General features: G+C 41.3%; 1 protein-coding gene across 3 annotated transcripts in view; it reads right to left on the bottom strand.

Moving 5' to 3' along the window:
* TRAK1 (trafficking kinesin protein 1) overlaps positions 1-15434 on the bottom strand; it is a 137764-nt gene that overhangs the window by 79704 nt on the left and 42626 nt on the right. For all 3 annotated transcript variants that reach the window (XM_086742853.1, XM_086742856.1, XM_086742857.1), the window contains one exon: positions 8914-9194. Coding sequence is in view for 2 of the 3 variants with exons in the window: in XM_086742856.1 (XP_086598982.1) it covers positions 8914-9194 (281 nt within the window). In the remaining variant the exon portion in view is untranslated. The remainder of the gene's footprint in view (positions 1-8913; positions 9195-15434) is intronic.

Raw genomic sequence — 15434 nt, 5'->3', positions numbered from 1 at the left:
CTCAATATTATCCAAAAGAACAATGTTGTGCTGGAAAAATCATTGCATTGAGCAGACTGCTAGCTGAAGTGGAATTAAAAATGCTTTTCCTTCAGTTCAGTCACATCAGGCACTGGCCAAGCCTGCCTGTGCAGTGGACAAGCCACAGAAATGTCTTCTCATAAAGATCACTGAGCTCCACCTATTTCTGCATTTTCGGGTACATAAAGCACTAATATTTTGGGCATGTCACCTTCCTCGGTATGAAATTCCAGTTAAATTTGGCAATTGAAAGCATATTGAAGAACTAAGCTGGGAGAAAACTTGGCTTAGTCAAACACACCAGATAAATATCAGGACAAGGTTGGTAATGGCAAAGCTAAAAAAAATAAAACTGCTAGAAACTGCAATTCAAATGCAAGCAATGTCATTGTTTATTAGGTTAAAGTCTCCCTGCTTTGGTTTCATCCTACACACACATTCCAGCTGGGTATTAAAATGTGAGACAGATCTTGGAGATGAGAGGCCATTAAACTATTAAGTTCCTACTGTACACCATGCCATAAATTTAAATGAATTTTGCTTAACTATGGAAATGTTTCTCCCTCTAGATAAATGTAGGGACAATCATGCTTTTATTTTTACGTGAAATAGAAAAAAAAAAAACGGAAACTCCACCACCATGGCTATTCTTTTAGAGCAAGAACAAAAGCTATTCATGTATCAGATGCATGCTGGCAACACACTGTTCAGCAGCAGCAAGAATAAACACATTCATTAACCATTAGAATCTTCCAGCTGCCAAGACAGACTGAGAATGTCTCAAAAAACCATTGATAAATCACCAATTACGGAAAACCCTGAAAAGCAATTGTCCTGTTTTTGCTTGTTGTTCAGCTCAGCTACAAAATGTGCCAGCCCTTAAACAATGGCTGTCAACGAAGCCTTAGTCACAAGCAAAAAAAAAGAATTAATTCTTCTGTAGTTTGCTCTTTAAAAGATGTTGACTTTAAATGGAACATTTATTGTTTCATGATGAACACAAACATTTACACTGATGGAGAACGGTAAAGCTGCACTCAGCTAGCATGTTATGGAAGTAAATAACGGAATAAAAGTGTTTTCACATATCGAAATACACCAATAACCAAATGCAGCTTTTCAGTCTTCCAGTACCATTCAAGTGCATTGCAACAGGAAAACAAAAAACACAAAACAAAAAAAAAATACTCCCAAAAAATCCACTAGGCACTTGCCTTCAGGAGTTCCTTCTCCAAAGAACAAACCCAGAATACTGATGAATACTTACTACTCTCCTGCTTCCCTACCCCGAATAAAGCATGCATTTAGGAATGACAAGTGCTTCCCAAAAGAAAGGAAATATAGAAACAAATTTTAAGAAATGTCACAGTGGACTTCAGTAATTCTCACAGCTGCTTTCACAGTGACTCTGGAACTGACAGTATACACTGCAAACCACACATCATGCTAGGAAGAGGAGTATAAGTAAGCAAGAGGGCTGGATAATGAACACAGCAGTAGTAGCAGAATTCTGCTCGGGGAGAAACAAACAAACCAACCCCATCAAAACACAAAAAGATAACCCTTGAAAGAAAAAAAAAAGTATGCCTGAGATACACATGAAAAAAAAACCAATAAAAAAACCCACACTAACTTATTGGCAAAGGGTAAGAACTGGAAAAGCCAAGGGCGGGGGGGAGGAGGGCGCTGAGTGGGAAGCAGGGAGGGAAGCAAAGCTGTGTGAAGTTGACTCAGAATCCACCAAAAGCTAGCCAGAAAATTGAAAGAGGCAATGATGCAGAAGGCATAGAGAATAAGATCATTTTGTGAGAGTATACTAGGCAGAACTAAAGTCAGACTCACAGTACAGTTCCAGTCATGCTGAGGGAGCTCTCATGGTAATAGCACTAGCATTTCTGGCATGCTTTAGAGAAAGAAAGAGTGCTCAGAATTTAGCAATAGCTACTTCTAGGAAGCGTCAGGAAAGAAGACCGAGAATAGACCATAATCAGATCAAGCTTATGGGATGAGACTGGTGACAGCAATAGCAAAGTAAATGGACTGAGGTAAGAGCCCATGTTCTCAAAGTTTTAAAGCCGAGACAAAGAAAGTTGGCAGAGGAGAAGGCTGGGATGTGAAAATGATGGAGGTTTTTCAAAATCATGGAGATGAAATCATAAGGCGAATGAAGAACTGATATTCATCAAATCCTGCATAACCAGAAAAACAAAACACAGGCAGAAACCAAAGGGAAATTGGTGTAAGTACTGCTGCACACAGCCCATAGAACCCATGAACTCGCATGGTAACACAATGCAATTCAGAAAGGGTTTAACAGTAGTAGACACTAAAAGAACTAGGCAGGGACGTATATATCCCTACAACATCTCTGCATGATGAAGGTACTTATGCTGAGAATAAGCTACTGTGAGTGGCTGCACATATGCTCTCCAGATCCAGCATCTTGCTGTTGCTAGAGTCAGAAATACAGCCCTGAGCCAACTGGCCCAACCCAGTAGGGCATTTCTTACGTTCTTCATTTGAATTCCAGCTCCCCCAAGCAGTATCTTACATCTCTCACATTGACCAAACTTAGAAAAACATGAAAGTACCACCCCAAAACAGGAGCTGAAAAAGAAGGAAGTGCTAGAGCAGTTTATGCTGTGTCACAAACAACCACTAAAAGAGAAAGGTAACCACAACAGAACTCAGAGGTTCAAATAGAGGGAAACAATTCAAAACTGTTATTATTTTATCAATGCTTTCATAAACATTTAATGCTTAGAGGACAACCACCACGCAGCCTGCAACAGATGCCAAGCACAACCAGAGCACTGTTCTACATTCTCAGATACCAAGAATGCACCCTCTGATGGTTCCTCATGCACCCAAAACAAGACAGTCACAGATTCTGTATTTTCCCATCTCCCATATAACAAAAGCAAAGCATTGTAGTAACAACCTCTATTACCAAAATCCTTACAGAGTTATCTTGGGGCAGTCATGCTTTGTCAGACTCTGAACAGAAAGAATAGAAATTCAGCCTTTCAAACAAAACCATGCACCTTTGGGTGGGGGACATGAGGGAACTGGAATGGAAATTCTATAGGCCCTAGGCATGCTCTTAAAAATGAAGTGACTACAGGAAAAATGGTGAGAATTACGCTGGTTATGTGTAGGATCAGTTGGTCACCAAAACATGCTGCCATGAAGAGTGGTAACATTTGATGGAAGAGAACAGAAGCTCTGTTTCATATGAGAACATAATTAAAGCCTGAATAAGGACAGAAGTATGATGAAAATCCAGAGAAAACTTTCTGTACTCAAATGTCTCTGTTGCTAGGAGATTGCGTGAGGCTTCAGAGCAAGAAAAAGTCAGTTTCTCTAGGTGTTATGACTACCCATCATTGCAGTTGGTGCAGTAAGGTAGAAGCCACACTACCTGCAAGGTCAAACAACATTAACTCTTCCCAGAGCCACCTCCTAGCTGAGAGAAAAAGGGATTTAATGGTTTGAACCATGTAGTGATGTAACTTTATTTAAAAAAAAAAAAAACCACACACCCAAAAAAACCCCAAACCTGACTTGTGTCAAACAAAATAAGACACAGAACAGATCATCATCACAAAATATTTCTCAAGAATCCTCAGGAAATTGCCCAGAACACAACAGTCAGAAAACACACCCCTACATGCATTCAGAAAGAGTAATTAGTATTATGAACAAATGAATCATGCAAACCAACAAAGGAGCTAAGCAATTTTAATCACAGTCCATTCATTCTCTCTTTTCAGAGAAGTATGAAGGATGGTCTTAAGCAGTTAACTCTTGGATTACAAAGTATATAATGCCAAAATCATTACAAACAGTGAGTCTTCAGACATGAGAAGGCAGACTGAAAGTTAAAATATACATAACACAGCAAGTTCAGAGAAACAAAGAACAAACAAACAAACAAAAACCCCACAAACATATGCTGGCAGCCAGACATCTGTCACAAGAGTAAATCTATACTCCAGTGGTATTTCAAATTTCCATCCCCACTGTATCCTCCTTTCCCAGAAAGAGGGATTTGTCTGACAGCAGTTGATGGACAAGGAAAAAAGGCAATCAGACCAAGAGGCTTTTATAATTCACAAAAATTGGGACTATTGAGCAACTTAGTGATGCTCTGCTGTATTGTATCAGGATTACAAACCTTCCTGCTTTAAAAAAAAAAAATAGGACAGAGGCCATTACATAATGAAGGAAGCCTCCAACCCCAGCTGCTGTTTCCATCAGAAACAGCTGACTTCCTGATACTTCCTGACTGGAAGTATGCTCAGGGGCTGGCATTAGGACTGGCCCTGTTTAACATCTTTGTTGGTGACATGAACAGTGGGATAGAGTGCATTCTCAGCAAGTTCGCCGATGACACCAAGCTGTGTGGTGTCATTGACACACTGGAGGGAAGAGATGCCATCCAGAGGGACCTTGACACACTGGAGAGGTGGGCCCATGCAAACCTCGTGAAGTTCAACCAGGCCAAGTGCAAGGTCCTGCACATGATTGGGCAACCCCAAGCACAAGTGCAGGCTGGGCGGAGAATGAGTGGAGAGCAGTCCTGAGGAGAAGGACTTGGGAGTGATGGCAGTTGAAAAGCTCAACATGAGCCAGCAATGTGCACCTGGGGCCCAGAAAGCCAACTGCAACCTAGGCTGCATCAAGAGGAGTGTGGCCAGCAGGTCGAGGGAGGTGATTATGCCCCTGTGTTCTTCCCTCATGTGACCCCACCTAGAGTACTGTGTCCAGTTCTGGAGCCCCCAACATAAGAAGAACAGGGACCTGTTGGAGCAAGTCCAGAGGAGGGCCACGAAGATGGTCAGAGGGCTGGAGCACCTCTCCTATGAGGACAGGCTGAGAGAGTTGGGGCTGTTCAGCCTGGAGAAGAGAAGGCTCTGGGGAGACCTTATTAGCGACCTTCCAGTACCTAAAGGGGACCTACAGGAAAGATGGGGAGAAACTCTTTAGGAGGGCCTGTTGTGATAGGACAAGGGGTAATGGTTTTAAAACAGAAGGAAGCAGACTCAGACTAGATATAAGGAAGATTTGTTTTTACAATGAGGGTGGTGACATTGTGGAACAGGTTGCCCAGAGAGGTGGTGGATGCCCCGTCCCTGGAAACATTCAAGGCCAGGTTGGACGGGGCTCTGAGCAGCCTGATCTGGTTGGAGATGTCCCTGCTCCTTGCAGGGGGGTTGGACTAGATAACCTTTGAAGGTCCCTTCCAGCCCAAACTATTCTATCCAGGTCTGCACTGAAATTACAAAAAAAAAAAAAAAAAAAAAAAAGCACTTTGATTCCCTTTCCAGCTAAAGGAACACTAGATGGTGCTACATCCGTATTCCTACCTTTAGGCTCTCGAATGAACGGTAGCAGCAAGGAAAAGGATAGTTCCAAAAGAAAAAAAAAAAAACCAAACAAACGGGGACAAGGTGCCTCACACACGAAGTAGCCAAGAGCCACTTCCAAGTTTTACACTGCTGTCCCACTGTCCACCATCCTCGGGACTTGAGTCTCCTGCCCATTTACCTGCAGGAGCTTCACAAGTGATAGCAGTAGAAACATTTCTAAGTCAAGCTACATTGAACTTTTTTTCTTAAGTCCAGCTAACAAAAACGAAAATGAAGTAATTACTGTTAGGGGGAAAAAAGAAAAAAAAATTACTACAGCAGCTACTGAATCAATTTTCAGGTTGAATACTATTAGTGTTTAGAAAAATATGCTCCAACCTTTTTTTTTAAGAATAACTTAAAACATTCACAAACAACTTTTTTTTTTAAATAACCAGATCATTTGCCCTTCTATGCTCCAATTAGCACAGATTTAGAAGTGTCTACTTGCAAAAGCATAACACTTCAGTTATAGCAACTATGGATTTGGATTGCTTGACTATCAAATTCAGTGGGAAAGAAGTAGCCCCTTTAGGATGCTGTCCCCCACTCAGAGGTAATACTGGCTTTAGTAAACTTTTCATCTCATTGCTTTTGTCACCCTGGTCCACTCCTGCAGTGCTCATTCCTCCAGTTATGCCAACATAACTGCTTTTAGGCCACACAGTGGAACAGATCAGAGGTGTGACCTAGCTAAAAAGGAACCCTTATCTCCCCTCTGCCACAAAAGCAGGGGAGGGATTCTATCCAGATCAGTTGCCTAAAATAGCTCCAGTTGCACTCCCACAGAAAACTCCACAAGCAGAATTCTGGGGTGGTTCGAGGACAGGAAATGTTTAAGCCAACCCTCTAACCAAGAAAACATGCTCAGCACAATCAGAATGTGCAATGCACCCTCAGCTACATTACATCTGCTCTTGGGTCCCAGGCAGGAAAGATCGTGCTGCTGACAGAGAATGCCGAAGCGCTGGCAAACAGAATGGGGGGGTGGGAGGGTGAAGCAAGCAGCAAGAACTTAAAATCCTTTGAGCACCTATGGCCTTCTTCAAAGTCAAATAGCAAAATGTGCACATCATGTAATTTGTTCTGAGGCTTAGTTGTATCAGAGTCAACTCCAACTACATTACCATTACCTGGTTACATTTCAGAAAGTATCACCACACAGCACTGTGACTCAGTTTCCCTTTTTTCTTAACTGTGTTCAAGCACTTATTTGCAACAATTTTTGCTGATGATTTTTACAGCAGGGTGTAGGTGTTAGTCTTAAACTAAAAGAAAACAGATTACCCATATTGCTGAATTTGAACGTACCTAGAATGAATCATGGCTTGCCATCAGAAGAAAAATTACGGTATAAGCAAACTTGATGAGCAATTTCTTTCCCACTAAATAGTTTAGAAGTGTACAAACTGCTAATCTGTCAGACCTACACAAAGTCTTCATGTTAAAGCCTCTGACAATCCTGATTCCTCAGCAAGTACTCTCTCTGCGTGTTGCAAGAGTATATGCTGCATACTTGCACGTACTTCTGACAAAATAAAGATTTTTCAGAGGAAGTGTATGAGACCAGCTACTAACTCAGTCTATGCCCCTTGACACCTTTAAAAAAAGTACAGCAAGGAGCTGAAACTCAGAAGTCCATTTAAAAAGAAAAAAACCAAAACAAAACAACAAACAAACAAACAACCACCAAAAAAAAAAAAAAACAAACCAAGCAAAAAAACCCACCACTATTTCTACTGCAAGTCTTACCATATCGTTTCCAGGTCACAAAGAGTACAAATTTGCTCCTACAGAATAGCCAAATCATTAAAAAAAAGCATTATAGGATCAATCAGTAAACTACACTTGGCTGACAACCCAGGAAGAAGAAAGAGATTCAGAAACTACAACAGGCTTGAAAGAGTGTGAGGTAGGAAGGTATGCACAGACCTCAATTCAACAAAAACTACTTTTAAAAATTAAAAAAAAAAAATTAAGACACAGTTTTGTCATGTCTTTCAAGGAACCATAATCAAGAAGGCATCTTCATTCACAAAAGAAGCTGGTTGCCTGGGCACGTAGTCAGAAACAGGAAAACATAAAGTTAACGTCTTCCTGTTAGCAGAGAAGGGAGGGAAGAGGAGACAGGACGCAATCAACAGAACAACTTGCAAGAAAGATCCTTCTACAAGGGGCCTGGGAAACGGTTATGCTACCAGGAATGCACCTATGTAATGTAGAGAGTTTCCACTCTACCTACCAAGCAAATACCTGGAGGGCAGTCAAAATTACAATCAAGCTCTAAATCCATGAATACAAGGTAGGAGGGATGGGTAGTTAGTTTTTGTTAACAAAACATTTATTTTATGTAGAAGGGTACCTGACTGAAAGTGACTTCAGTGTTAAACCTGCTACATGTTTCCTTAAGGAAATAAGGATGGACATGCACAGCATCTCTCCCCTTCCTTCTGTTTTCCTTTTTTTCAGAATATCAACCATTAGCAGCTATACAGCAGTTGGACTGAGCTAAGTTAAAAACTGAAGTATCTATTGAATTAACTAATTCTCTGACCTACAGACAACTCTAGAAATGGCTGGAAGTAACTCAGGATAAAGATATCTGGCAGTCAATTAGAAGGTCCTCAGTCTTATTTCTACTTTTCTCGGCCCTCTCATTTGTCCCTTCTGAAAACTCAGCTGACTCCTCAAACACTCCCAAAAGACCTTGGAACTTAAAAGGTCACTTGAAGCTAAAAGCAGCCTCACAGCTCAGGCAACAAACCATGCATTTGGAATAGAAATTGCCTGTTATTTCATGGTCATATCCATGACTAAACTGAATTACAGTCATTATTCAAGCGCAAAAAATTGGGTCAGCTGAGCATTTTAAATTCTATTTAAAATACCATACTTAAACACATATTCCATTTATGTGTATGAACTCTATAAGGCATTTCACCTTTCATACACGTATGCAGAAGCAGCTGTTCCTTACACATTAACTTTTATAGTTCCAGAACTAACATGACAAAAATGGAATGGTTTTGAAAAGCAAAAAGATGTACCAATCAAAACATGATGTTACATACTGTTTCTCCCATCCCCTTCTCCCACAAAGCAATTCTTGTATCAACATAAAAATCTAAATTAGGTTCAACATTAGGACAAACACTCCACAACATTAAGCTGCAGTATTTCCTTCCAGTCATTCCTGACTCAGTGTTGGTTTATTTTCCAAACAAACTTCAAATGGTTCAACTTCCCAAGAACGTAAATATAGCATCCTAGTTTGGTCAAGTCTATCTGTAAGAGGCTTAAACCTTACTAAGTCCTTTCAATGAAGATTCAGATGCTTGTGAAATCACTTCTTAAGCAATAAAAAATGTGCAGAACAGCAGCAGCATTGTCCATGAACTAGTTATCTCACCAAGAGCTTAAGAACAGAAGCTTAACTATACATTTCCACATCCTTCCCAAGATAAAAGATTTGGCTGCTTACCAGTAATGGTGCAGGCATCTCTATACTCTCTGCAGTCTGGCACATCATCTTCCACTGCTTCACTTACATAGTGCTCTTCATGAATGCCTGTGTCACAGGCTAGGACTGCATGATTCGACAGCTCCGAAGGAGGCACAGTGGCGGCCAAAGTGCAGTCGTGCAAAGCTGTGGCGTCCAGCTTGGCAGGTTTCACAGGGTTGTACAAACTGCCATCAGGGGGACCAGCACTGGAGACTGGGTCTGGCTGGCAGTTCTCTTTGCTAGAGCTGGCTTCAAGAAGTCTGCAAAACACAAGAGAAACAAATGTTCAATTCAAGCCATTCCAAACAGCATAAAGCAGAACAGATAGTTTTCTTTTCCTTTCACATTAGTTTAACCTGACAAATTCAGCAAATATTAAAGAACAGTATTCACAGAGCAGCTGTCTATCTTTACACTTCGCACAGTCATGTCAAGTAGGAAAGGGCTATTCCTTGTACAATATTATTTACTACCTGCTGATTAAACATCCAGCTTTTTGCCTAACTCAACTTAGGGTAAGCACAGTCTGTCCGCTTTGCCTCATTCACCAACTACCTTTCTCTCACGTCAGCCAAGGGAAAGCTCTACGTAACCCAGCTTGCTGCGTGAGCAACACCGTGCAGACAGACTGCACATCACTGGTTGATTTACTGACACTTTAATAACATCACCTTTTGAAATTGACTGATGCCAGACAACACAGACATATAGTATAGTATAGCGTATAGTATAACACCCCTAGGCTTATTCTCTCCACTGGGCCACCCTGCACAGCCCAGCCCCTCATTGCCAGTTGGCATCTTTGCTGCCTTTACAGAGTGCACAGCAAACGGAAATCAAGGTGCACTGGGTTAAGGGGGTGTCCACTTACTGAGGCTGAAGCACTGGTAAACAGCAAACAGGTACAAAGTCCCTCAAAGACAGATATCACTGCCCCCAGCAAGATTAAATTGGCCAGAGAAGGAACAAAGATAAGGACCTCCTACCCAAAAGCTTCATCAAACCTCTTGGACAAGAGGCTAAAGGCACTGTAATAATTGGTGGGATGATACCTCTTTCGGTTATCAGCAAGTGCCCATTGCTGCTAGGAAAGGAAAATACAATCACGGGACTACAGAAAAACAGACTTGGGAAAGGACTTGAAAGGTAGGAAAAGAAGATTTTATATATGTAGAAGTTACAAGGTATAAGCAGCAGCTGAGGAACAGGCCACACAAGAACACCCAGACTACATCAGAAAAGTAGAAAGACAGCCAGCAAGAAGACACAAATGCACTGGTCTGCAAGCAGGTGTGGATGTAACTCAATATGCAAGTGTAGCAATAGAACACGCTACATTGAGTACTTCACTGAGAATCAGAAACAAGAGTTTTCTGGAGAATCCTGTGAAAAGGGTTCTCTTTAATCTCTAGGAACATGTCCAGATACTCTTATTTTGCTGTTAAAAGTTATACTCAGGACTTTGGCATCTTATTTTCTGGCATTTCTAGTAAATAATATTATCGCTTCACTGAAGCATGACAGTATTTCTAGAATCTCACTGCAAGACTCAAGTCTCTGTGTCTACACTGTCAAGATACAGATTACATATTCTAGACCTTCTGGGAGCAAGCTTCACAGGAACCTTGCAACCAAGTTATAACACTGTACCAGCACCAGCTTTTCTCAACCTATTTTTCCCTTTCACCACATGTGTAAGAACAAAAAAGCAAAATTCTCTATCCCTCTCAGGCTCTCAACAAGGACTTGTTTATGCTGAACTCCGAACACCAGAACTGGAAAACGGATGGGCAATATTAACTCTGGGAGAAAACAAAACCTCCTGATACATAAAATAACGTTTCACTAAGTCTGCCTCAACTCCATACATTTCTATTTCTGCATGGTATCACTTCACCTGTAAACAGTTCTCATGCTGAGAGGCTCAAAACCTGTATTTGGTAATAATCATCATAGCTACAGGAAAACATTACATCAAGTGATAAATTTATCATACCACACTCTCATACAAATCGCACTCTTCTGTGGCAGCTGCAGAAAGTTTCACTCGAGTGCATTAACAGAAAGTCTCATGGTTCCCCTGCACAGCATCCATTATTCCTGTGCTATCACAGCACATACTGAAAAGAACAATGGGGTGACTTGTACCGATTATTTTTTAAATGGTCTCATTTCAAGTGGCTCTTTAGGAATAACAAGAGGGAGATTGCTGATATTAGAAATTAGTAGTTCAAATGAAGCTGGAATCAAAATGCAAACCTTCATTTTGCCCTCTGAAAACAGGTTAAGCCATAAACAAGAAAATATACTGGAAATACATAGACTGGCTCATTAAATGGGCTCCACTTTGTCCCAGTTGCTACCACACATCTGTGAAGCATGTTTGCTTTGTGAAACTGTTAGATAAGCCTGTTATGAACAAGGACACGTCTGGGAGTAACTGAAAGTATTTACAGGAATCTTCAGCTCTTCTTGCCCTCCTCTCCTCCCCATGCCCTGCCTTCACAACTACAGGAAGCCAGCAAAGTAACACCACTATCAAATGAAATAACACTGATAACCAAAGTTTGATTCATGTGTAAAAGTCTTCAAGTGAGTTTTGGGAATCTGAGAGCTAGTAACTTTTCTGGACACACTGACATTCAACGTCTGACATACCTGATCATCTTTACTCATTTGTCACTTTATCTTCCACAAACTCCTCACCAAATATACTTTTGGCCAGAACATAACACTACAAGTTGCACTAGAAGTTTGTGCTGAATGAGTTACACCTCTTCCCCTTCACCCAGCTTAACATTCACCCCAGTGAGGTATCATGGAACCATTTCCACCCCCTCCCTTCCCATCAGCACTCACAACCAACCCTCCCCCCCACCAACCTGCACTCGAACAGCTGCTGCCTTGTCCCTGTTAAGAACAAGTAAACGTACAGATGCACACATTCACAAACAAGAAGACATCCATGCCCTTCCTTCACACAAGCTGTTTCCCTGTTGGAAGTTATGGAAGCTATAAGCAAATAAAGCTTGGGGGGGGGAAAAAAAAAAAAAAAACAAAAAAAAAACCACCCCAAAACCAAGCGACAAAATCAACCACCCTACCTCTCAAAAAAAACCCCACAAGTCAGTCTGCCTGGTCTGCTGCAGAAATCCATGTAAAAATCTACATGAGAAAGTCAAGTTCTGGATTAAGGAAGAGAATTTGCCTTGATCTTAAAACTTTGTATCATGAAGGGAAGAAAGCAGGCATAAATGTGTATGTCTGCTCCCCTTCAGACTTATTTAATATCCTTGATTTCCATACACTCAGTGGAAAAATGTTGTTCAGACTCTATCAAACTCATAGAGGCACTGTTTGCACAGCCTCTCTTGCAAGGCAAATACTACCACCTAATCCAGGAGTGCACACTTTTCCTTCAAACCTTCATCTAAATCTTCCTGCTGCAGAAACAAAAAACAAACTACAGCTGAGCAGTATTTACTAGATTGCCAAAAAAGCCATGAAAAGAAACACTGTAGCTGCCATACCCATGAAATACGAAATATTAATATTATTCTTTAGTCAGTCTGACCTGCATATACAGTATTCATAACAAGATGATAATATAAACTGTTATAGCAGTGTTTCATATCTATTCTTTCTGACATCCAAACAAGTACGCAATTTATAAAATCAGAATATTACTTTTTTGATGAAAATACCACACATTTCATTCTTTCTACTCTGTAATGTCAACAGCAGCCTGCACACAGGATTTAAATAATTCTTCTCTTCTACCTAATATGACATCATTCAGCTTTTGCCTCAGTAGCTGTACTGCACCATTTCTACCAGTCTAAACACAATGACAGTTTGGGGTCAATAAACAGACCTCAGTCTAAAGAAATATTTAATTTGTAATGTTTGAACACAATTCTTCAGTGGAAAACTGTTCACAAAAAGAGCACAATTCCTTTAAGTTTATCATCTAAGTGTTTTTAACCAGTTATTTTATTCTTTAAAAAAAACCAAACAAACTATTTGCAAGCTGTTTGTTAACAAGCCCTCATTCTAAACTTGCACTTTAGAAGAGCAATGACACAAGCACAAAGATTTGCTCCTGCACACCTCTGTAGAATACCCAGATTTTGGTCTAACTCAGTAAATGCTTAAAATACAGCATTTGCATGATTACCAGATGAAAAGCTTAAATTTTTTATACACCAAACACCATTGCCATCTAACAGTACATCTACACAATAGTTTGTATTATGATTGCAGTGTAACTAAGACTCGATCAAGAAGTATATGGGGTACTGACTGCAGTGTGCCTGCAGCAGCCCAGATTACAAAAGCTAAGTCAAAATTGATTTGTGGTTAGCCAGCACTGCACTCCGCTGTAAAAAAAGTTACCCAGCTTTAAGTACCCAGGCAACGCAGTTCAAAACTAACAGACACATTTACATCAGTGAAGATCTGAGGGTTTTGAGGTAAAAAAAAAAAATCTCCAGATTAGTCAGCCACTTCTGGGTTCTGGACATGAAAAAAAAAAATCTAGTTCATTGTTCGTTTCCAGGTGTTTTGAGGGGGGAGGCTGAGATGCATACACTACATATTCGAATAACATAAGCCACTTGCTATTTCATATCCCTTTGAGATAAAGTTTTTCTGCATTCAGGATTAAACACAACTTAACTCTGAATCTAAAGACATAAATGAGTTGAAATAATCCTTCTTCTTACCTCAAAAACAGAGCAAAACAGAGCCATTCTGCCATGTGCCTACCCAGAACTCAGGAACGCCAGCAAATACATTTGTAACCTTATAAGATTATTAAAATCACAGAATCATAGAATAGTTTGGGATGGACAGGGACCTTTAAAGGTTATCTAGTCCAACCCCCCTGCAAGGAGCAGGGACATCTCCAACCAGATCAGGTTGCTCAGAGCCCCGTCCAACCTGGCCTTGAATGTTTCCAGGGACGGGGCATCCACCACCTCTCTGGGCAACCTGCTCCACAATGTCACCACCCTCATTGTAAAAACAAATCTTCCTTATATCCAGTCTGAGTCTGCTTCCTTCTGTTTTAAAACCATTACCCCTTGTCCTATCACAACAGGCCCTCCTAAAGAGTTTCTCCCCATCTTTCCTGTAGGCCCCCTTTAGGTACTGGAAGGTCACTAATAAGGTCTCCCCAGAGCCTTCTCTTCTCCAGGCTGAACAGCCCCAACTCTCTCACAGCCTGTCCTCATAGGAGAGGTGCTCCAGCCCTCTGATCATCTTCATGGCCCTCCTCTGGACCTTCTCCAACTGGTCCACGTCCTTTTTATGTTGGGGGCTCCAGAACTGCACACAGTACTCCAGGTGGGGTCTCACCAGGGCAGAGTAGAGGGGGAGAATCACCTCCCTCGACCTGCTGGCCACACTCTTCTTGATGCAGCCCAGGATGCAGTTGGCCTTCTGGGCTACAGGTGCACATTGTCAGCTCATGTTGAGCTTCTCATGAACCAACAACTCCAAGTCATTCTCCTCAGGGCTGCTCTCCATCCATTCTCTGCCTAGCCTATATTTGTGCTTGGGATTGCCCCAACCAAGGTGCAGGACCTTGCACTTGGCTTGCTTGAACTTCACAAGGTCTGCACTGGCCCACCTCTCCAGTGTGTCGAGTTCCCTCTGGATGGCATCTCTTCCCTCCAGCATGCTGACAGCACCACACAGCTTGGTGTCATCGGCGAATTTGCTAAGAATGCACTCTATCCCACTGTCCACGTCGCTGACAAAGATGTTGAACAGGGCTGGGCCCAATACGGACCCCTGAGGGATGCCACTCATCACCAGTCTCCACCTGGACATTGAGCTGTCATTATTCTCATCATCGTCTTTGCAACAGCGATTTACTGTAGGCACAAAACATGTGGAACTCCTACAAATAACATGCTACCCAAGAGCCATAGGCTGCACCCTATGGTGATTATTAAGCTTTAAACAAGTTTCAGTTACCTAACTTAGATTTTGTGTTTCAAATAATACTTTTATTCATTAGTCAAAAATGGTAGCTTGACTACTGCAAACATCTACAAATTTAAAGAAATACTTCCTTAAAAGAGGAGAAAAAAACCCCATATTTCTAGTGCTTCTGACTAAAAGACCTTTTCTTCCACATCATCTTTTTGCTATGCATACTCTCATATCTAATTTAACTATTTGGTTTAGAGCAGCAGCACAGTTTTGAAGCAAAACCATCCACTGCGAGCTAGCCATTTTTTTCCAGAACAACACTGGTGCACATTAACTCCTTTTTCAGTTAGGGAACCTGAAAACTCAGCTCCAGGACGGACTTCAAATGCAACCTGCTGCCAAACTGGGACAAGAGACTTCAAACAACCCCATAAGGTACATCACTGCAAGGTCATCTGGCATGCACCTATGACGTTTTTCTTGTTCAGAAAGCTTTGAACTGCACAGGTAAGTAGGACATTCAGCCCAAGATGCCGAGCTAAACCTAATCTAACATAACC

The sequence above is a fragment of the Chlamydotis macqueenii genome, chromosome 2 (assembly GCF_036417535.1).
Source record: "Chlamydotis macqueenii isolate bChlMac1 chromosome 2, bChlMac1.mat, whole genome shotgun sequence".
Taxonomy (NCBI): domain Eukaryota; kingdom Metazoa; phylum Chordata; class Aves; order Otidiformes; family Otididae; genus Chlamydotis; species Chlamydotis macqueenii.
This window is presented reverse-complemented; position numbering and strand designations above follow the sequence as displayed.